Below are 23494 nucleotides of genomic sequence, written 5' to 3' on the forward strand. Positions count from 1 at the left end.
AGGATGCCTGGGAGATGACCGAGTGTTACTGTGCTGTAAAGAAGGATGATAAGGAGAACTTGGAGACCTATTGTGATGGTCTTTGCAGCTTCCCCTGCAATGAGCTGCCTCCTTTTCTGATGCATGCTAATTTATAAATAGCCCTGGTTCTGCTACTCGGAGAAAGCTTTTGTTTCTCCTTGTACTCAATATATGTGATACTCTGCAGTGGAGAGCAGATGTTCGTACCAGATTCTGCTCCCATGGAAATGGGCAGTAGAAGACTCAGAGGCGAGGGGTGAAATAGCATCGGGGTTATCTCTTACCCTCAGCTCAGAGCTCCTGTTACAGCCAGTCTGAAAGGCCAGGAGACACCCTTGGACTTAGCAGCACAGTCTCGAGCGTATGCCTGTGTCTCTGCTGGAAATGAACATCCTGTTGTTTGCAGAGTCCAGTTACAGCTAAAGCTAAAAAAAAAGTATCTGTCTGCATAAACAGGAATTTTCCTCAATTGCAGGAGCCAGCAGAGGACACTGCTTTGTCTCTGTCTCTGAAAGGGCTGAGTAATGGTTTGTTTGTTTGTTTTGTTCTTTTTGTTGCCTTCTTCCAGCTCCGTGACTTTGGTGGCGCCTTTGGCAGAAGAACAGTTGCCATTGCTTCCATTTTATCCATATCCACCAGAGGATTTTGTTTTCCAGATTGTTTGCTGCTGCTAAAGCCATAGCAATAATGCTCCTGTATGGCTTTACTTAAGGGAGGGAAGAAACGAAACCACATGACAAATTGGTCCAATTTATCACAGCAACAGAAACCTGCAATTCAGCTCAATCGCCCCCACAGGCCAGCTTAGACAGCGTCAATATTTAATGACCTGAGCGCCACTGCCTTCGCAGCTCGGGCTCCACCTCTGCCCCTCTCGTCATCGCAGGTACCCCCAGGTGTGTCACTCCACCAGTGTGGAGAGCACCCCTAAAATTCCTCTGGGTGAGCAAGGTCTGCCTTCAGCCTGCCAGGTTTGTGCCACCCAAAGGGGCACAGCCGAGACCTGCTGGCTACAACCAAACTCTGCCCCTTTTTCCTGCCTGGCTGGACTACCCATGCTGTAGGTTTATGACCAAGTAACAGCTCCAGGCTTTCTGGGCATGCCTGTGGTCTGTGGCAAACAGGAAAGGAGGAGTAGGACTGGACCGTCACAGCTCATGGCCTCTCCTACAGTCTTGTTTTGGGTAATTGTATAACCCAGACAGGACTGTTCACTTGGTAGCAAGGTGGAGGTGACTTCTGTTCAGATGTCTGTATCTGTTCCCATTATTCAGGCAGGAGTATTTTATTCCAGAAGGAGCTGCAGTGAAATAAAATGCCAGCAACATGTCCTGCACATGGTGCAGGAAGACTTGAAAAGAGGATGAATCAAGCTATGCCAAATTCCTCCCACTGTGAGCAAAGGTGGGCAACAGAGGAGGAGGCTGGGAATCTTTTACTGGGCCCAGGCTCCAAACTGGCCACAGCAACTGGCATCCAAGAGCATCTCCCAGCTCCACCCCAGCATGTGACCCCTTTCTGGCTCGCTCTTCCTGGGACAGTAACAGGAACAGGTGACAGGTTATACAGCTATATATCGCCATAGGCATGTTCCCTCATGGCTCTCTTGCCTCAGGTTTCCTGGTCTGTAAAATGCAGCTGACTGTGATTTCCTGGTGACAAGCACAAAGTAAAACAAAGCATTTTTATCAGGGCTGTGGTGGAGCAGAGGAATTTGTGCTGCTGGACCAGCAACTTGAGTTCCTCCAGCAAGACAGCATCTTCCACTAGGCTCTCTGTTCACTTGAAAACCGCCATGATTTAGGAATTTGCATATTCCAAAGGGGGAGTTCATTATCCACTCCACTGGCAGTGAGTGGCAGAGGCCATTACAATAAATGGCTTTTTGGGAGGATGGCTCTCTAATTCACTTGGTATTTAACACTGGCCATGGGGGTCAGCTGTTTATAAAGATAGATTCAGCAAAGCCCTTTTGTGACCATCTCCCTGCACTAAGGAGCTGTTAGAATAAGGGTGACTAGGAATAAACATAAGAGCAGAGGCATCTGCATCAAAATAGTTTGGGCCAGTGGCTGCACAGCTGAGGGGACAATGATGTGCACAGAGGACTCAGGTATTCAGGAGGGAAAAGCTGGTTTGCTGCAGTTCATCCAGAGGTGTTGGGCCACTTCCAGTGCCAGAGCTTGGCTGCTGAGGGATAGCTTCCATCCCATGGAGCACTTGGTGACTGCCCCCAGACCCTTTGCTCTTGTAGTTGTAGGGCACTTGTCTTGTTATGGCCATGACTCAAATGCCCAACAGAGCTGTGCAGAATAATATGTAACTCAACAGACACCTGCAAGTGCCCTAGCAAATACTTAATGGATTGTTCCACCAGTTAACTGTCCAAGAAAGGAATTGTGAGCCAATTCAGTGCATTCCAAATCGCAACTCTGTTAAAAAAAATTAACATAGAGCACAGCTCTTCCTCCTGGCAGCCATCCAGTTATTAATTTCCATGTATCAACTGCATCTGAATGGGCTTGGTCTTCTGCCCACTGTTTCTATTTATTTGTTTTCCATTCATCTCCACTAAAATTAAAACTCAAAGCCTTCCAGAGAGAATGGAAAACAAACATGCTGAACCAATACTGCTGCCCAGATACAACCAGCAGAAACCACTGCACTTTTTCCTCCTCTGCAGTGAGGCATGATCTAATTTTTGAGACTCTGGTCTTTCACCTGAAAAATAGCATAGGTAGCTATGGCATTAGCAGAGCCTCAAATTCTTCTTCCAGACACATCACTAGGCAGCACCATCCAGCTCTTGACTAGTGTTTACTGTCCTCCAGGTCACAGTGACTGCAGAGGCCCTGCACTGGAGATCTTTCTGGATTAAACAACTTCTGCTTGGTTTAAAAAGACAGAGCTGATGGTCCAGATGGTCACACCGGCTGAAGTTTACGAGTCAGGATTAAAGGGAAGGTAGGGATTGGTGACATCATAGTAGGGGTCTGCTTCAGACTGTCCAAACAGGAAGATTGAGCTGATAAAGTCCTCTACAAACAGATAGAAACAGCATCATGTTCACAAGTCCTGGTCCTCATGGGGGACTTCAACCACCCCAATACCTGTTAGAGAGACAACACAGAGGGAACAGGCAGTCCAGGAGGTTCCCAGAATGCACTGCTGATTACTTCCTTCTCCAAGACACAGAGGAACCAACTAGGAGAGGTGGAATGCTGCACCATGTCCTCATCCACAGGGAGGGGCCGGTGGGGAATGCAAAGTTCAAGGGCAGCCTTGGCTGCAGTAACCATGGAATGGTGGAGTTCAAGGATGGCAAGGAGGGTGCGCAGCAAGCTCACTGCCCTGGACTTCAGGAGAGCAGACTGGCTTCTTCAGGACCTGCTTGGTGGAGTACCCTGGGACAAAGCCCTGGAGGGCCCAAGAAAGCTGGTTAATAGTCAAGAATCACCTTTTCCAAGCTCAGGAGCAATGCATCACAATAAAAAGGAAGCGGGCAAAGACACCAGGAAGCCTTCATGGATGAATAAAGAGCTCCTGGACAAAGTCAAATAAAAGGAAACCTACAGAGGGTGGAAGCAAGGACAGCTATGTGGATACTAAAAAGCTAGCAGAGAAATTTTCTAGCTTTCTACAGCTGCCTGTGAAAGTCTCCTTTCTCGTGCAGACTAGCTGGGAAACAGTTTGAGATTTTGTAAACTATCTCACAGGTGCAGAAGTGTTTTGGTATACTGGGAAAAATATTTTGGAAATGGGTGTTATACCATTCAGCCAATCACTCTGGTAGGTGGTTGATCAATGGACCAATCATATCATTCCTCTATTGCGAACCAAGTTATAAAAGACGGATTTAATTCATTCATAAATCAGCCATTTATCCTGGACTTGAGTTCTGTGCTGTTCTTCTCGCCATCCCCGGTACAACAGCGACACAGCTATTCTGGGAGGCATACAAAGAAAGCATCCAGCCTCCCTCATGCTTGCTTGATTTCTTACTGGTGTCTTGGTTTGTTCTGGATCCATCTCTATTTCAAAGCACATCACCCAATAAAATGTTTTGCTCTAAAATCCCAGGCTTTTACAATGGCCTGATTCTTTATGCATCCCATTGTGAATAACTGAAAAACCAAAGGTTATGAACTTACTTTTAAAGTGATACAAATTACAAAATACCCTCATTTACAAATACAGTATTTAAATCCTATTTGCAACAGCACAATCAATAGGACCCAACTGTTAATGTACGGGAAGGGATTCTTACTAAGTAAAATGCACTAAAATAAGGCTTTGGTCTTTTTCAGTCTTTTTCAAATGTTTTCCTTCTTTAAAAGCATACACAAGTGAGTGCATAGTGCTAGATATGAGTCTGGTTGAATATGAAATTCATCTGCTTGTTACCTAAAAGGATTTCCTTCCTCCAATAAAGAGAGTTTCCAGTTCTGTGTTTATGGTATCGTCAGGAATTACATCATCCTCCATAAACTCATCCCCAAGCTTCTTCCACCATGGCCAACGAGTGTATTTCAGCATAGTGTTGTGGGTTTGTCTTGCCTTGGTAGCTACAGGGATTGATCGACTCATAAAGGCACCAAGATCTTTTTCTGTGGTCTCTGCTAAACCTGGAGCATCTGCAAGAACAAGGAGGAGAGTTTTCTGTATTTTGTTTGTGGTTTTATGAGTATTTACAAAAAAAAAAAGGAGCACTACCCTCCCACTTCCCACTGTCCTAGGTCACTCCTTTCCCTGTGCGGGCATCGCAATTTTATGACTACATGATAAATCATAAATCTGATTGGAGAGGCAATCCAAATAAAAATAAATACATAATACATGGGGCAGAAAGAAGAAAGGGGAAAGATGGACTACTTCTTTCAGGTGCAGTGGTGGCATCCACCAAAATGATTTCCTATGGAAGTATAACCTAAGAGGATGTCCTGGTCACTACTGCTGGATCAGTGTTCCTGGTACAGGGTGACATCAGCATGGTGTTCCCACTGCTCTGGTGCAGCAGCACTGTGAATTCCCTGCTTGGAGGACCCAGCACAGTGTAAGAGTGCGTTGTTGATTTGCCTGCTCAGGGAGTGATGAGCTGCAGTGACACAGCACGTGACAGACTAAATAATGGAATTCAGTAACTTGCTGAATTCTGCCCGGCTTGGGTGCTCTCTGGTGGCTGCAGTTTGCTACTCTCGTTCTTTCATGCAGCCACTTGTCTGGGATTAAGACAGCACAGTAGTGAATTCTGTTTCACCTAAAGCCAGGCCAGAGAAAATGAAAACACGGAATTCACAGCTCAAAGATTTTCCTCTTTATCTGGAAGGGGTGAGAGTGCTTTAACCAGCAGCTTACTTACAACACAAGAAAACAAACCAAAGCAAAAAAAATGTGGATGAATATGTTGTGTGAGACCCCCTTTGAAGAAATTCTAATGTCTGTTACAGTGCCACTGCTTTTCTTGTGAACATATCAGAGAGACACTTTCAGAAGAAGAGTAAGATGCTCCTTGAAAAACAGGTGTGTATACTTAAACCTACAGCAGCACTTGGATAATCTCTAATAAAGTCTGAATCTCAAGATAAGGCATATGGCAAATGAAGAAAGAAATTTCAGTTTTGAAATGAGGCTTTACCACTGCTCACTCTAATTTTCCCTCTAAATTGGTTTAATCCAAATCATAATCAAAGCCATGATCAGAGCAGTCACATACTCATTAGCAGCTCCACGTCAGTGTTGACCTGAGCCAGTAAAGCCTCTCTCCGCTGCGCTGCTCTCTGATCCAGCCTGCTCCTCAACAGGAACTGTGCCAGCTTTGCCTGAGCCTGCATATGCAGTTCTTTACTCATTTCTTCTGACATTTGGGAAGCCTGAAGGAAAGTAACAGTTTGTTACCATTAGGAGCTGGTTATTTTAAAACTTTTGGGGGAAGAATAATGCCTAAACAAGGAAGGAAAATGCTGTTCTTAATTGTTAACTTCATAATTTTGCTTCCTCTGCAACTCTCTCCAAAGTTATCCATCATCATGTATACAAATTTTCCAATTACAGTTTGCTTTGACACTTTTTATTAGATTAATGGTTAAAATCCCCAATATTCTAGCATCTTGCTGTCAAACAAGCAGGGTTAATACATACATACCTCAAATGGATTATCTTGATCAGAATTTATGAAGCTGAATATATTTCATCCCTACAGTATTTTATGTTGCATCATTAATGCAAATTGTGAAATGACTAAGAAACAGACCGGATGCAATTTGATGTAGTCATCCACCTTCTGCTGCAAAGCTAGTCTCTGTTCATCAGTCAGTCCCTTGGGTTCTTTCCAAGGAGAGAGAGGTCTCCTCCTTCTTCGTTTCTCCAAGAATTTACAAGCCTTTGTAAGGAACATATGAGAATATGACAATCACAGAGAGAAGGTTTGTCTTCCTACTTTGTTTGTAATTGATCAGCAAAAGAAAAGTGTTTTAGTACTGCATCTGCTAGAACCTAAATGCAGCTAGGATGCTGAAAAGACAACTTACAAGGTCAGCATGAACACTAAATAGTAAGTAACAACACTCGTAGTAAGTTACTGACTCATTTGTAGTATGGTGACATTCCAAGCCTGGGTTTCAAAGAAGCAGCTTTTATATTTTAGTTCATGACTGTATTAGGCTTTATAGCCCATACAAGGTTTAACCCTTTAAAGCAACTTGTGGCTCTAGACTATCAACCCTTGAGTAATTTTTTAATAAATTATGGCTACATTGACAGTAAGAGAATAAACAGAGTTTTATGAGGCTTCACAATAATCTGCTCAGTCCTAACTACTGTTAGAACAAAGTATAAATACTTACAGCTCTCTGAATGATGACAGCTGCCTTATACTCCTTAAGAGATTGCTTCTGCTGATGAAAAATTCTTCTTGCTCTATACCCTCGCCAGAATCTCTGGATAGTTAATGCTGATTTCTCCTCCATTTCCTCCATGTATTTATTCACCTGACCTACAAAGGTAACAAAAACCCAGTTACAAGACTGTAGGTTAGGTTCTCTTAACAATTAACATCGTTAATCATCAAACTAGATAGTACCAAAAAACTTGGGTGCTCTAAGTTAAAAGCCTCCAAGGTCTGCTAGCTGTTGGCCAAGTTTTGCAGATCATAGCTACAATGGAGCTTTGTAACACAAGAAAACTGGCTCTCCCTTTCCCCTGCACCATTTTGAAGGCAGCAGATCTTGATCAGTAGTTACTGAGCCCTGGGGGAATTAGCACATACTCTTTCAGATAACTGGGTCAGGAGAAGAGACAGTAAGACTACAGTGCAAACAGACATGCAAGATTAGGAAATAGATTTGGGGAAATTGTTCCTAAGGTGTCCCCTACAGTTTAATCTTCTGCTATAGTTTAATATCAATCATACTGGCATGGACAACTTCCAGTAAGGCCAGCTGTCGTTCATGGAAGAGTCTCATGGCCCTCTGTCTCTGAAGTTGCATTTGCAGTTTTAGAGCTTCATCTTCCTTCTGTTTTGTTAAATGCTGCAGCTCCTGTTTCCGTTTAGCTCTGCAATATAAAAATCATTAACAATTACCTTAAGTTGTACATTTCTTTAAAGTATCTCTCTTTTTATTTGTGTTAAGTGGTCCAGCATCAAGAAAGAAAATCCACAAAACACTCTGCTATGCCAGCTATTGGCTGCAGAATGACACCAAGCAATGAGAAGTCTCCTGCAAACTAACAAATTACCACACTATCTATAGCCATGAAAAACTCTGAACCACTCTATGAAATCAAAGTATAAATCTTTACTTAGGATAAAGTTCCAAAAACCCTGAAGGGAATGATGGGACATTCACAGCCAGAATGAACTGGAACAACAATTTTGAGTCCATCATCTGGGGCAGAGGTAAAGCAACATTAGCCATCTGCTCCAGCATGCACCTTTTCCAGTCCATCCATCAGCATGCATGGCACCTGCTTCCCATAATACATATCATTATTTCTGTAGTGACTGCAAAAGTAGATCAGAATTTTGGCTGCCAAACCTCACTTCTTAATTTTGGAGGAATTTTTTTTCTCCAGGAAATACAGACAGACAGATTTGTTCCATCAGCTTTGTTAAGAGAACACTATGAAAGAATTTTCTTGCAAATTCCTCCTGATCTGTTCTAGATTTGATGTTAGGATGTTGCCCTGCTCTGCACTGAAAAAGCTGCAGCAGATGTTTCACAGATGAGACAATTGAAAACCTCTGCAACTGGCCCTGGTGTGTTTAAGCTAAAAACAACATGTACATCAGTTATATACATAGCAACATATCTATGTAGAGTCTAACATATAAATACTTTACATACTTATGTATCAATACTAGTAATTAGTGAGATCACTTGGCCATGCTCTCAGTGAAGTATGAGGAGGTGTGAGCTAAGACTCTCCCTCCCTTCACTGCCCTTCTCATCCCCATGGACCCAACCCCATTAGCAGCTTAAGGCCTGAGAATGTACAACTTTACCCCACAACAAGGTAACAATGGGACTTCTCTGCTCCTATTGCAGCAAAATCACTTCCCCACTCAGGACCTGAGTACTCCCACTGGGCCCACAGCCCTGTGTCCTGCTCTCCTCTAGCACTTTTCTGGGGACAATGAAAGAAGTGCTTTAAGCACTAGGAAAGAAAACCAATGGACAGAGCAGAGTTATAAGGGACGCCAGAGGAGGAAAATGTCCACAGACTAGAACTAATGTCCAGCAATTTTGCTATTGCTGCATGGCACATACTTTTAGACTCACAGTACTACTGAACTATTTGTGTGTTTCCCATCACTAGTATAAATTGAGCTATAATTTTTCCACCAACCATAATTTCTCTTCAGTCTTTTTAACTGGTTGGAGAGAGATTGGGATCGAAGATGTTGTGTAAAAGAGATGATCTGGATTTAAAGATCTGACCCTAACAGATAAAAAAGCCTACACCACAATCTGACAGACCATAATCCTTTTACAACTGTAATGCAGACTTGAGGTGTGCCCATACACCTACCTAGAGAGACAAATCATGATACATGTGATTATATCAGAATGGTTTCAAGGAAACTAAAGGTTTTAGCCCACACATTTCTGCAAATTAGAGCTGTAAATTTTTACAATTTTAATTCAGGTAATTAATATTTTAATCCAAATATTATATTTGTAAGGCGAATGAAGTCACAGGACCAAACAGGACTTCTGGTGTCATTTTCTTGATAAAACTATTAATATTTTGCCCATCAATTTTTATCAGCTTTACTATGTTGAAAACTACAGAAATGTTTCATGAACTTCTCAGATGCACATCTGTGAAACCAAGAGTGTCTGTCAGGTATTTAAATGATTCTTTGATACTGATTCTTTCCTATGTAGTCTGCAGAACACATGGTCTTCATCCTCTGTTTCCCCTAATGATAGATGTATTTGCTTGCACGAGACCACACCGTGACAGGGAACTGCCTCTGAGCTAAAGTAAAACACACACAGAGTAAGATCTAAGCTTCCTTCAGCAGTTCATGGCACAGAGCAGCCTCCCTCTGGTCATCTCTTTAGAAATGTAAAATAGTTTCATTTTTGATGCATTATTAATAAAAATTATTGCCATTTTAAATGTCCTACAATTAACTACGTAACAGTGAACTAGCTTCAAAGAGAGACTACAGGCTTTAACATTCACTGAGGAGATATTTCTGAAACCACAGTTTAAAAGTTTATAACTCGCAGAGTTTAAGATCTTCCTCTGCAGCTGCAGGTGAGCAAAGTTTGGAGTTTCAGTCTCAGCGGTATTTAACCACACTTATTCTAAAATAAATCTGTGAACATAACCAGAACCTGACTGCTAAAAATTAAAAAGTCCTCTTAAAAACTCATGTTTACAATATTCCAAACACTATTTTTCAGTGCAATGTTTTGACCTAGACAGAAGAAAACCAATACTGGCACTGTACAGTTACTGTATTTGCTCAGTACACTGGCACTGAGTGAGCCATGAACACTGTAAGTTTCCATTCCTCTTAATATTAAACAAACACTTTCAAAAGTCCATTCAAATGACTCAAGAACTACTTAAAAGGCACACACTAATGCTTACAATATTGAAAATACGACACAAGGGAGTCAAGCAGCTTGGTGGTTGCTGATAGTCTCACCACCCTTTCACTGCTGGTTTTCCATGGTATGTCTGAGCCCATCATCCAAATTTTTTGGGCTATGAGTTTGGCTTGCAGGCTTGCAAGGTGCCTGATGATGGAAGGAATATTGGCTTCAAGTGTATAAGGAATATTTACTTCAAGGAGTAAAAAGGAGTCACAAGGATGCCTGACTGCAGTACAAAAGTGTGGTGATCAGTGGCCCTCAACAGACACACTGCTTGCTGCTGCAAACCTTTCAGAATTTAAAGATTACACCTTAGATAGTCCAATAACCTCTTAAGGCCAGTCTAGACAATAAAGCATAAATGTTTGCTTTGTATTACTTTGGTCACAATGCAATGTAATTTGACAACGACTTCTAATATCTACTTTTGACACAGTAATGATCAACATGCAAAAAAAGTTTGAAAAACCTGCTGTGGAGTCTGCACTTGATTTAGATCCCTTAACCTACGTTAGATTCACACTAAATTTCTCAAAAGAGCTAGCCTAACATGTGGTAACATTACTGCTGAAATCTTATTCAAGTGAGACAAGCATTATTTACATAGCTTCCTTCTTTTGTGCTGCTCCAAGGCAGAGGATACTATTTCTAGGTCACTGAAGTGACTCTACTTCTGAGAGCCAAAGATTTTAAAAATTAATGAAGAACAAGGTCTTGAAAGCACAACACTGAGCAAGCACTATGGGCCTCGGTTTCTGCAGCACTCTGGCATGTGGAAGCTCCAGGATAGCTCCAATATAATTTACAATTTTGTGTCAAGTTAACTGTGAACCAGTTAACTGTCCTACCACCAGTATATCATCTTCTAGTGCTATTTAGTGCAATCCCATGCCACAGTATGCCACACTTTCAGTTTTCCATATGGCACAAATTTTTACACAGAAAACATGAAAGCATCACAAAAGTAAGTTTTTTCCATGGAGAAGTCTGGCAGCTGGGAAAGGGACAGTTGGAGCTTTTGGCACCAGAAGTGGCAGTTTGGTACTGCTGAAAAAGCACATTGTTTGGATGTTTCTGCTAAAAAAATCTGTAGTGAAAAAGCTCATATTGGCATTACATTACCTTTATGTTTGAGAAATAACAGCTGACTGGGAAAAGGCATCTTCAATGAAGGAACACTTGATCAGCCCAAACTTAGGGCCTGGGACATGGGAACAAGTTCTCAGGGAAGCTATATCCAGGAAGGACAGGAAAGCGAGTGGGAATAGCCAGCATAGACTTATCACAGGCAAATCAGATTTGACCAGCTGAATTGCATTCTGTGATGACTTGCTCTGTGGATGAGGGGAAAGCAGTGAATATCATTTTCCTTGACTTTACCAAGGCCGTCATCACAGTCTCCCATGCAGGGCAGGGCTGACACTCAGAGAAACCTCCACAAACATAGAAAATGCTTCAATAAACACCACATGAAGTTCAAATGGGAAATTCTACACCTGGTACAAAATAACCTCATGAACGAGCACAGGCTGGGCACCAACTACCCAGACAGCAACTTCACTGCACAGGGGGAACAGGCTGGACATGAGCCAGTAGTGAGCCCTTGCAGGAACAAAGGCTACAGCTTAATGGGAAGATTATTTGGCTTTACTTGGCAAACCTGGAGCATTGGTTACACTCTACTGGGCCCCCCCATGGAAGCCGAATACTGACAAATGGGAGGGATAGACACTGTCCAAACAGAGACAATTAGGGCCATAGAATGTAGGATATATAAGGACAGGCAAGGTGTGTTTAGCCTAAAAGAAGGCAAATCTGTCTCTCACTACCTAAAGAAGTATTATAGAGCAGACACAGATAGACTCATGGGGGTACTCAGAATAAAGACAAGAGGCAGTGATAAAGAGTGCAACAAGGAAATTCCCACTGCCTGTAATGGAAGAATTCTTCCCAAGGCAAATCATCTAGCACAAAGAAAGGGATCAAGTGAGATGGTAGGATCTCCATCCTTGGAGACCACCAAAACAGGATGTGACCCTGAGCATCCAGATCCCATTTTGAGGCTGGGCCTACTTCAAACAGGACACTGAATTAGATGACCTGAATTTTTCCTGTCCCTTTGTAACTTGAGAAAACCCAGCCCAACCCAAACCTTCTTACTAGATTCTATTCTTTACCGTTTTTCACAAAGCCATGCTGTTTACCTGAAGCTTCTCTGTAAAGCGATCACTGCTTGGGGTAGCTTTTTCAGCCTTTTCCTGGTCTGAAATCCCCGCCACGCAGCCTGGATTATACAAGCTGCTTGATGCTGCTTCTGAAATTAATAAAGCAGTCGCTAGAATATTTTCTATGCATATAAAAACACTTTATTACAGCTTGCATAATTGGACAATCTCAACATTTGGCCAAACCCCATCGGCTTTAAAATGCATCAAATTGGGGAATTTAAAGTCTTACAAGACAGTTATTATCATGAACTCCATACTTGCCCCAAAAGCAGCTAATCTGATCACCTGTATTGATGCTCTCTGTGGTAAACAAATGAATCTACAGCACACACACACAAAAACCCCCATATATATAATCAATATTAGAAATTTGTATTTAAAACACATGAAGCACTTGATATTTCAGATGGTGATTCAATCAAAACACCTACACTAGAGAGGACAGAAAGACAAGTTTGGAGAAAGAGCAGCAGGAAAAATGTTACATTTGCAGTATGATCAGAAGTCACTGAAATGCAAACATGAAAAAAAATCAATTCCATTCTTAAATGGATGGAGTAAATCCATTCTAAACATACACAAATCACATGTAAATAGGATTTCACATCTGAAAGTCTCATTAAACTTCATCACCTGCATTTCTCCTTTTCCATTGGATTGTTCCAAATACAGCAGGTCCAAGAGTTGATTGAGGTCCCTGTCAAATCCTTTGCCAGTCCACTGTTTACTTAAAAGCCCTTTTAATCCTAAGAAAAAGAGAAGTAGCTAGTTCACTAAGGTGAATTTTTCTTTTCAGGCTTTCAAAGTAACAAACTGCAAGTCAACAAATCAAATGTGATTCTATGTGCAAAGGAGCATGAGAGCTGAACAGCATGAGCCATCTTTTGAGTGTCAATGCATAATCTTATCAAAGAATATCTGATGCTCCAACTATCACAGAGAAGTATTATCAAGTGATTTTGTATGTCCAAGGCAGTATTGTGTCTATACCACTGGCAGTCAAATTGCCAATGTACTTTCAGTGTCTTATCAGTAAGTCATTTTAAGGTAATAAAAAGAATTCAAAGCACCACACAAGTGCTGGGTGTTATTAACACTCTTCTCATATTTTTCATTATAAATTTTATTTATTTCTAACTGGAATTGTTTGATGTCTTATCTGTACAGCATAGTTTAACTCTGAGTGCATCCAATCCATGAGACAAAACAGCTTTTTGGGTCTGCAGTAGCTAAAAAGCACACTTGTACTCCCCCACAACACACACACGTGCTAAAATGTTTGTATCAGACAAATCCCAGAGCCTAAGGGCTCTGAAGAGAGTTGGAGGGAAGAGGAAGGAGGGCAGGAAGTAGGCACGTGTTTGCCTTCTGAACTGCAGATTCAAGTAACTTTTCCACCTTCAAATCATTGTCCATAAGCATATTCATACACTGGGCAACTCCAACACTCACATGTACTTACAGGATCTGGAGCACACAGAAATGGCACCTCTGTGGCACCATGTGCACCATTTTGGAAAGACAACAACAGTTAAACACTTCAGGAGAGAGACAGGCAGGAGTCTAAATGGAGTCAGTGAGTGCCCAAGGCTGCCTGAGCCCTGCAAAAGCAGGGAGCTAAGCTACACAAGGGAAGTGCTGCGGGTCTGACACAACCATTTGCCAGTCTCTGTACAGACTACATAGCCATATGCACCTTTTGGCTACTGACAGGGAATACCTCAAATGTGTCTCACAGATGTGTCAACCCATGCAGACAAAAGGCCAGGCCCTCTTGGAAACCTGACTGTGCTGGTCTTGCAGATGCCCTCACCTCTGGCAGGCTGCCTTCACTGGCAAAGGTCACACCAAAGCACCTCACACTGCCGACAGCTCTGAGCCACTGTGAAGCCAAGGGACTTCAATGGCCAGATGGTGGAAAGGCTGTAATGCTTTCTTTGTTGCTTTTATTCCTCAAAATCTCTAAAGGATTCCAAAGCCTGAGTTAAAACTAACAGAAGGATTCTAACTTAAAAAAAAAACTAGAGTAAAAAAGTAATTTCTTTTTCTTTTCTTAGTGGACAGAGGAAACATACAGGAGACAGATGAAGAGTTTCTAAATGACTGTGGCATACTGTGATTCTAGAGCAAAATAAAGCATCCTTTGATGGAGATTGCACCTCTTTAGACAAACCAGCATTCTACAGCTGGGATGATCAGACTATCACAGCAGCTTCCCAAGAATCTACAATGTGATACCAGCCTTAGGCACACTATTCTTAATTCCATACTATAAGGAATCCCTCCTCTCAGTTCCGTAGGCAAAAGGGTGGCAAAGCTGTTCACCTGGTCCAGAAATTTATCTGGCTGGTAGTGTATAATAAGTAGTCAGCACAAATGCAAAAAATGGGAATTGGGCATTTTTGCCTAGCATTCCCTCTTCTTAATGTCCTTGTCTTTAATGGACTGAGGTTGCTCACAAGTAGTTTTGATCAACAATAACATCCAGAATATAAAAGACCTGGCAAACATTATGCCTCTTCCCTAGTCTCCATGGGCATGATAGTGTACAAAGGGGTTTCCTGGAGCTCCCTGCTAGGCTAGAGACAGAAGCATTAAATGGGGCACCTGATTAAAGAATGAAAAACATGGAACAAATTATACACATACTCGGTCTCATCATCTGAAAGCATCAAGACAAAATGATAAACTCATTTCATGAATTCTTGGAAAGAGTTAATTCCAACTACTTGGATATCAAAAGACAGCTCCCAGATAACTAAACAGCCCCTTATCAGATGAGCAGTCACTGCAGCAGCCAGGGTCAAAAGGTTTACTTTATCTAAGTAAAACTTTCATATTCTGGATTAGTGAGCCTTAGCACTGTGGCAGATGTGACACAGGGCTCTCTGACTGTGGCAGTACAGGCACCCTGCCAGCAGATTCCTCAACAACCAACCTGCACAGGGAAACAGAAAAAAGTAAAGCCCATCAGGTTGGAAGTGACAAACAACAGCTTTAAAAGACAAGTTGCCACATGCAGAGTCCTCAATACGCAGAAGAAAATAAATCTAGGAAACAAAAAGAGGAGTGGTACCTTAAACTGCAATGAAAATGAATAGAAGGAAAAAAAAACCAAAGCAACACAGCACTGTAGTTTCCACCTGTACTGCAGAGTTATTGAACCACAATGGGAAACTTGTCTTTTTATTTTCATGGGGAATGTAAGAGGAGGCTCAGTGATTGGTCCCATGCATGTTTACAAACCTTTGTAGCGAGCTGTGAGTAACTGCACAAGCTGTTTGCAAAGTTTTGCCACCAACAACAGCAGTTTTGTGGCAGCACTTCCTACAGCAGGATTGGTGGTAGAGGAAAGCTTGTAAACAAGTTCATCCAAAACAGAGTGAAGGGTCTCTTCTTCAACTTGAAGCAAGACAGAACTTTAAAAATAAGAAAGGAAAAAAAAGAGGAGGGGGACAGAACAGAAGTGTTCACTAAAAAACATGAGCTTTTTAATGGTGACTTATTTTTAGCTATGTCAGGCTATATACAGCAAGCCAAGATGCCCAGCTAGCTGGACCAGGAATCTAATCCAGGCAGTACTACTGTTTCAATCAGCCAATTACCACTTCCTCAATTTAAGAACACTAAAAACCCAGCTTTTTAATGTTTTCAATTTCTACAACAAAGACTAGAGGAAAAAAAAACCCCAAACAATAAAACACAACAATGCTTGTATATGAAAAAAAATTATTTTACCAAGCAGTAATGAACTGCCTTTTATATTTATTATAAAGAAAAATAATGATATGAAAACAACTAACCTATTGATCCTCAAAATATTGTGTAACACAGACATCATTATAATTCCTGTTTCAACATCATCTGTTATTAACAACTGTAGGAAGCGATCATTTTGCAGTACTGCAAAAAAAAAAAAAAACAACCAAAACCAAGCAAACAAGAAATCATGTAATTACAACCAGACTTGAAAATACCATAAAACAAATTAACTTCATCATAAGCCATAGCAAGTAAAACCAGACACTGTTTCTGGAACAAATTCCTTCATTTATAATTCTTACACTAAAACTTACTGAGATAACTACTTCAACATCCAAAAAACATGCTGAACCCTGTTTTTTCTGCCTTTGGACATCTCTCAGGCACTGATGTTGCAATGGAATGAAAGCTTTAAACCCCTTCATGCTACACTAGTACCCTTTTCTTACAACAAGAGTGGAATTAACACTGGGGCAACAATATCCAAAAAGGTTACGGACCTCCACCTTGGCAGTTTGTTACCCCAGGTTATTTAACTGATGTTATTAAAGCACCATCTTTTTTATTCTAGTGTATCTCTAGCTACATATTCAGTAATTTTTCTGACCATGTGTGATTTTAGTTACACATCTTATGATCCTTAGGTTTTTGTTCAATACTAGAAACAAAACCAAATTCTTTTTCAAAATCAGTGAGATTAACATCAGTTTAAATGGAAGTTTATTTTGGTTAGAAATATATAGTTAAGTTTGCTAGATATTTGTAAACTTTCCCATCATGGCAAAATTTTCAGAAGTCTGTCTCCAACTCTATCTACTCGTCAGGGCCAGAAATGTACTCTGGTCAAATTTCTGCATATTTTTATCACACACAGGAAAAGATCAACTGTCCCTTACTGGAAAAAAAAAAACACAAAACTATTTTTAAAAGGTATAGACTTACAAAGAGAAATTACAGGATGGCACTTGAAATATTTGTCTCTGAAAGACTAGAAGGGGAGCTCTTGAGTATTTCCCTTTAGAGGATGTTTACCATTTTAGATATTGCTGTTGAGCTAACTACTTAGAGAGACTGATTTACCATCTACTCCAATTTAGAAGACTAGGTGGAGATTAGCTTAAGAGTGATTCTTGGTACTTGTAGCTGCCATAAATAAATGTTCAGGTGTTCTGTGGGTTGACATTTCCCTTACCACATGCTGCTAGTCGAATATGCCCACCGAACAGCCAGCAGATGGCATCAGTTACTATTTGGAACCAGTGTAAAAAGTCTTGTTTTTCTTTATCCTAAACAAAAGAGAAGTAGGTAAAAACATGTGTATGTATCTTCACCAAGGACTTCAGCTTGATGTCATGGGAAAGTTTGTATGCCTCAGGAATCTGGAGACCAAACCACCAAATTTCCAAATGAGGTTGGTTAAATTGTAGGAACTAGTAAAAAAAAAAAAACAAAACCAACCCAGCTTGTGAGATCTTTAAGGTCAGAGATCAATCAAGAAGATCTGAATATACTGAAAAAAAAAAGGCATCCATTTGGGGAAAAAAAAAAATCACAACAAGGAGAGAGAAAGCGTTGTTTACTCCTTAAATATTTGATGGCATAGGAGGGATAAGAAGACAAATAATGGCTCAGCAAATATGCATCACAGATTGAATGCACTAAGTGGGAAATATATTACTTTAAAGAAGTCAAAATTAAAAAGATTCCTGAAAATTGATATGGTGAAGCTTCAGCAGCACCTCCTAGTTGGAGGTCTGGGAGCAAATACCAAACCACAATTAAGCTGAAATTTGATCTATTTGCCAAACAGACAATGTTATGTGCTTGCTTGTGATAACACTGGACTGGAAAAAAACACAGAATCAATCATAGAATGGGAGAGTTGGAAAAGACCTTAAAGTCCATCTTGCTCCAATCCCATGGGCTGGGACATCTTCCATTAGACCAGGTTGCTTAAGCCTAGCCTTGAACACTTCTGTGGATGGAGCATCCACAGCTTCTCTAGGCAACCTGTCCCAGTGTTTTACCACCCTGACAGCAGAGAATTTCTTCCCAATATCTGATTTAAACTTTCCTCTTTCAGTGTAAAGCCATCACCCCTTCTCCTGTCACTACATGCCCTTGTAAAAAGTCCCTCTCCAGCTTTCTTGTAGCCCCTTTAGGTACTGGGAGGTGACATAAGTTCTCCTCAGAGGCTTCTCTTCTTCACACTGAACAACCCCGTCTCTCTCAGCCTTTCTTCACTGTAGAGGTGCTCCAGTGCTCCCCTACGACCAGTAGGAATTCAGGTTTTAACATGTGAATGCACATACAGATGCACATTCCAGTCTTTATTCCAAGTGTGAGCCACAGGCTACTGGAAATCTGAAATCTTGGTGTGTGGAAAAGCAAAGGGGCGTTTGACAGTACCACAGTGCTGACAAATGCTGTTACAAAGCACATGGCCTTATATTAAGCCTTAATTGAGCCTCCACAAATGAAACCCTGGGAAGCCTATTCCTAGATCCCTGCTGGAGCCTCAGTCCTCAGTCAAGGCTTAACTTTGTATTTCGTCCATACTGACAAGGAGAGATACAAAATAACACTAATAAGTTCAGCTGTGATATTATCTGCTCTGTGTTTTGGCAACATGTGAGTTTCTGAAAGCTATTTCAGTACTTCCCTTGACTTCAAAGACTTGTACAAAAAGCAAAAGAGAGCAGAATAAACTTCAAATCTCCACTGGTAGAGTGGGATTTCCAAAATTCCACTGAGCAAGCACCAAGTCTGGGTGCCCAGTCACCTCTGAAACCATGAAGTTTAAAAGCCAAAGTACTAATTATAACGTAGACTGAATTTGCATTCAAAAGAAATCTTTGCCCACAAGCCTGACTCAAGGAGCATGTAGGCTGAGACATAATAAGAAAGTATGGGGGAAATTACATATTGTGGATAAGAGTCTCCTGGGATGTCATTTAGGAAGCTTCCTCCTTAAGCATTATATGCACTTCTCAAGTACTGGACTAACAGAAACCATGTCATTGCACTGATGCTTTCTGAGAATTTATTGTTTGTGGTGTCTATCACAATACTTTGTAGGAAAACTTTGACTAAGAGCAAGAAGCCAGTGGGCCAAGAAATTAGATAATATGGGGAAATGGGGATATTAAAAGAAACTGTCAGAATCCATGAAGTTGGTTATTTCAATTACTCATGGGTTTTTGTTTGTTGGGGTTTTTTTTCCTTCTGATTCTAGAACTTGCAATGCTTCAGAAGCATGAGGGAACCTAGCCAGGCAAAACCCTTCTTCACTGCAAAAAAGGGGGGAAATTTGAGAAAGTGTTTAAATCTATAAATTAATGAAGTCTGCTTTTGGCATTCTCCACGTGCAAGTTCAGAAGCAGTGAGCATTCTTGGTATTTTTTTGCAAATTATGCAGCAGAAATTGAATGACAACATAAACTTCAGCAAATCTGATTTAAAATCTTAATACTTCCTAAACCATTTTTTGTAAAGCTGAACAAAATCAGTGGGAACTAAGTTATTACAAAGGCTGAACTAATGATATGCAAAGTTGAGACACTACCATGACTGGGATGCTGCCTTTTGTAGGGCTTTTTTTTTCCCCTCTTATACTGCTCTAATTCTTCAATCCTTCTTGTAATTGCACTTCTTCTCTCTACCTTTAAAACTTGTGAAAAGTAGTAGCCAAACTCTAAACAGGCCTATGGTAACAGAGTGGCTTTGCACAAGTCACGGAGCAAATGCTGCACAATGACAGATTTCAGCTTCAGAGCTCCGAGGCATAAGAAAAACTACTGCAATTTCTGGAAAATAAATTTTCATAATACCACGTCCCTAGAATAACATCCTACTTACCCAATATGTGACCTCAGAAAGTTAGCAGGCATTCTCTGCTCCTTTAACTATGAAACTTAAATACCTTGATTGCTCGGATAAATCGTGCTTGCAAGCGTTTTCCCAAAACCAGCAGGCTGTCTATAGCTGAAGGGAGAAACTTCTTGTAAAATTCCTCAGGATCTTCTTTCACCTCTAGCCCTACACAACAATGACTGCAGAGGAGAAAAAAAAAAAAAAAGGAAAAAAAAAAAAAATCAATCTGAATAGTCAAAGAACTGTTTGAACAACTTTGAATGAATGTCACATCATCAAAGAAATGCTTCAGTGCCACGGGATAATTCCCCCCTGAACAACAGCTCACTGCTGTGACTGGCTCCAAGGTGGCTGCCTCCAAGGAAGAGCAATCACTTGCAGGTTGGAGACCATATTACTACTTATTATGGCATCTCTCAGCTAAAAACATATCCAAGGCACTTTCTCCTTCAGCTTCAAAGAATCTGTTCAGGCTTCTGCCATATTCTAGGGAAGGGCTCTGATGGTCATAAAGAAGGAAAAAAAGAGGCAAAATAGAAAGGCAGAAAAGAAAATTATAAAGGAAGCCTGATAATGAAGAGAGTGCACATCAGGCAGTGAAAATATGTATAAAAAAATATACCACAAAACCTTCAGCGAGCCTGCCTACAACTTTTCTCTAACTGAGGAAGACATGTGGGCTAGAAATCAGTTCCTCAGATCTCAGCTCTCTTATTTTACTCACCACAACACGTCGGTTGTTTCTGGAAGACTTTTTACAAGAAACTGCATGTTTTACAACTGGTAAGTTGTTTCATTTCTGCACTCAGCACTGATATCAGTGCAACAAAAGAGTCTTCCTGACTTTTTATGAATTTTGCATTCTGATATCTTATCTAGGCTATGTTAGCTTTTTGGGAAAGCACACACATAAAGATGTCTACCAAAGCCCTTGGAAAACAAATTCTAGGCATGAGGCTGAGATTCATCTAGTTACAAAAGGACATTTTTACAGCTAAAATAAATTTCAGTATTCTCTGCAACTGAAACAGCTTATAGGGGATGATTTAAGTACCACACTACTCTGGTGATAACTCTTGCATCCCTTACTAAAATTCCTCGCGTTAAAAATTCATACTGCAGATATGGCATAAATAAGATATGGCCACATAATTACTTCATGCCTTAGAATCTTGTTCTCTAGTTAAGCCAAAACTAAATACAACTTGAGGAAAATTTTAAATTTATTCTTTTTCCTGACATTTAAAATTGAGATTGGATCACTGGGGGGTTGAGTTTAAAGTTCTCTTATTTACAATGCCATTCTCACAATTTCACTACATCAGGTTATCTAATCTGTATGAACTGTGTCATCTATTATATTTAAAAATGTAAATACTTAAAATGGGTATATTAAATAAATATTTAAATACAGTCAAGCCGAGCAGTGAGTCAATCAGGCTGAAGATGTTTTCAAGATGAAATCTAAGCAAACAAACCTTTTTAAATAACTACAATTCAGAATTACATAATTACTAGGTAAGAACTGTTGCACTGGTGAGTACCGTCCACAAAAGAAGGTAAAGCCAACATAAACCCTGTTCCCACCATACAGTTCCCCCAGCTCAATGAAACACAATGCAAATGAATTAAACAGGACCAATTAGGCTATGCCTGACCCCTCTGCTCTTGACTGCTCCCTGCACTTTAACCCTGGCCCTTCCTGAATAACAAGCCTTTTTCTGGATGGGAGCCAAAGTATTACAGCTTGAAAAGAGAAAGAGCAAGATGAAAGGACAGAAAGAAAACTAGAGAAAAACTTCTTAGCTTTTCTTTTTTTACCTTAGTATCTCTGCTAGCTGGGCAGCAGTAGCCCAGGCTCCACACAGCTGACAGTGGTCTCGCTTAAGGACCAGCAAGCAGTACTGAGTAAGACCATAATCATATATATCTTGCTTAATTTTATTTGATTCTTCACATCCTAAGGAAGAACTACTTAAAATACCTGTGGGAAGAAAGCAGGAGAGAGACAAAGAGGAACATAAGACTCTGATGTGCAAGATTTTTTTCTTTTTCTAAAATGTCAGAAGAGTATATGTACACAGAGCCAGGATTAAAGTAATTGTAAAAGTGCTAACAACAGCATAAAATATTTTGTCAGCAATTTTTGCTGCTACAGCTACAACTCATTTGTAAGATTATATGACAATTGGGAAGGATAGCTAAACTTAGCCTTCCATTTTCTCTCTACATATTTAGTAGCAAAACATACATTACCTGGGATATGGACCATTTGTATGAATTTCCTAGGCTAGATAAAACCACAACCACTGGGAGACATATAGCTTCCTTATAATTAAATCCCAATTTAGAACAGGACCTGACTTGTTTCAACTGTTCCTATGAGCAGTGGCTGTATAGCAGAAGGAAAGACAGGGAAATCACACAAGAGCTCATGATCTTGTTTCTATGTTGATTTAAAAACTGAATACTGACAACCACCCTGGTTCTCTGTCCAAAAAGTACTGGGAGAAATTATTTGACCAAGTGTAAGACCCCTGCCCATAGCAGCAGGGAAAAGGCCTACTTTATCAGGGCGACAGCTGAAAGGCAGAAAAACTGCTGTCCATTTGCTCCCCAGCTCCTCCTCCTCATTGTTGCCAAGCCAAATGCCACTCAGGAAAAGCTGCCGTATCAACCTTCCTTACAGAGTTTCAGAAAAACCTTCTGTATTTAAGGAAGCAGACGGGAGAAGGACTGTCCATAGTTCACTAGCTCATCCTTTTCTTTTAGGAACGGCATTAATTACCCTTTAACTTCAGCAGCAGCAGGGGGATGTCCTGTTCTCTGCTCTCAGTGATCTGAGCAGCCAAGGCCAGGACCTGGGGGTCCGTGGCTGCCATAGGGAACAGCCAGAGGCGCACACCACCATCGATTCCAGCCTCTTCCCTTTTTATGTTAAGGCGCGGGGTCCTCACGCCACTACTCCATCCCACCTCCAGCTCCTGCACCACCAGCTGGAAGCCTCGGGCCGCAGGACTCCCCCTGAGAAAAGAAACAAACATGGAGGGAGCCCCATTCGGGCTCCCTCCCGCGGCCGCGGGCAGCCAGACCGGCTCTGCCGGCAGGGAGCACCTCCGGCCGGGCAGCCTGAGCGCGGCCCCACGGGGCGGGCAGCGGGAGCGGCCTCACCTCACCAGAGCCGGGGAAAGGGCAGAGGGAGTGGTGCCCTCTCCTACCGGCGTCACCCCGGTGCCCCTACCGTCCCCGGGAGCGGCGGCGCCGGTGCCGCACAGCCCCCAGGCCGCGGGGCCCCCTCGGGGAGCTCTGAGGGGACCCACACGCACCCCCGACCTCTCTCACCGCCGCGCGGGGGCTCCCCGACTGCGGGGGGAGGGCGGGGGGATTGGAACGCCGAGCCCGCCGTCTCCAACGCGACAGCTCCCCCACGCCCCCCTCCCCTCACAGCTGTGTGGTCGCGGCCCCTCTCCGCCAACCAGCACTCTCCGCTAAGGGAGGAGG

General features: G+C 41.6%; 1 protein-coding gene across 6 annotated transcripts; it reads right to left on the reverse strand.

The window, feature by feature from the left end:
• Window positions 1-832: 832 nt before the first annotated feature.
• Window positions 833-23480, reverse strand: IQCB1 (IQ motif containing B1). Of its 6 annotated transcripts, none has more exons than XM_069021054.1 (14): window positions 22782-23138; window positions 21815-21977; window positions 20043-20172; window positions 17313-17406; window positions 16162-16261; window positions 15605-15777; window positions 12992-13104; window positions 12335-12444; window positions 7430-7572; window positions 6864-7012; window positions 6272-6400; window positions 5735-5891; window positions 4426-4655; window positions 833-3131 (listed from the first exon to the last, which is right to left on the reverse strand). In XM_069021054.1, exons 1-13 carry the CDS (start codon window positions 23035-23037, stop codon window positions 4426-4428), a joined length of 1947 nt encoding a protein of 648 aa, XP_068877155.1. In that variant the 5' UTR covers window positions 23038-23138; the 3' UTR covers window positions 833-3131. The 6 variants fall into 6 exon arrangements, with proteins under 6 accessions (XP_068877155.1, XP_068877156.1, XP_068877157.1 ...); XM_069021055.1 differs by lacking the exon at window positions 833-3131 and adding an exon at window positions 3138-3438; XM_069021056.1 differs by lacking the exon at window positions 833-3131 and adding an exon at window positions 23336-23480 and having other exon boundaries at window positions 3847-4655; window positions 22782-23017.
• Window positions 23481-23494: the final 14 nt, after the last annotated feature.

The sequence above is a fragment of the Aphelocoma coerulescens genome, chromosome 7 (assembly GCF_041296385.1).
Source record: "Aphelocoma coerulescens isolate FSJ_1873_10779 chromosome 7, UR_Acoe_1.0, whole genome shotgun sequence".
NCBI classification, from domain to species: domain Eukaryota; kingdom Metazoa; phylum Chordata; class Aves; order Passeriformes; family Corvidae; genus Aphelocoma; species Aphelocoma coerulescens.

Coding starts and splice junctions, on each gene's coding strand:
- IQCB1 (XM_069021054.1), bottom strand. CDS start 23,037: ATGTTTGTTTCTTTTCTCAGGGGGAGTCCTGCGGCCCGAGGCTTCCAG. Junction 21,978..22,781: donor GCTGCTGCTGAAGTTAAAGG/GTAATTAATGCC, acceptor TTCTTCCCACAG/GTATTTTAAGTAGTTCTTCC. Junction 13,105..15,604: donor ACTCACAGCTCGCTACAAAG/GTTTGTAAACAT, acceptor TCTTTTTCTTAG/GATTAAAAGGGCTTTTAAGT.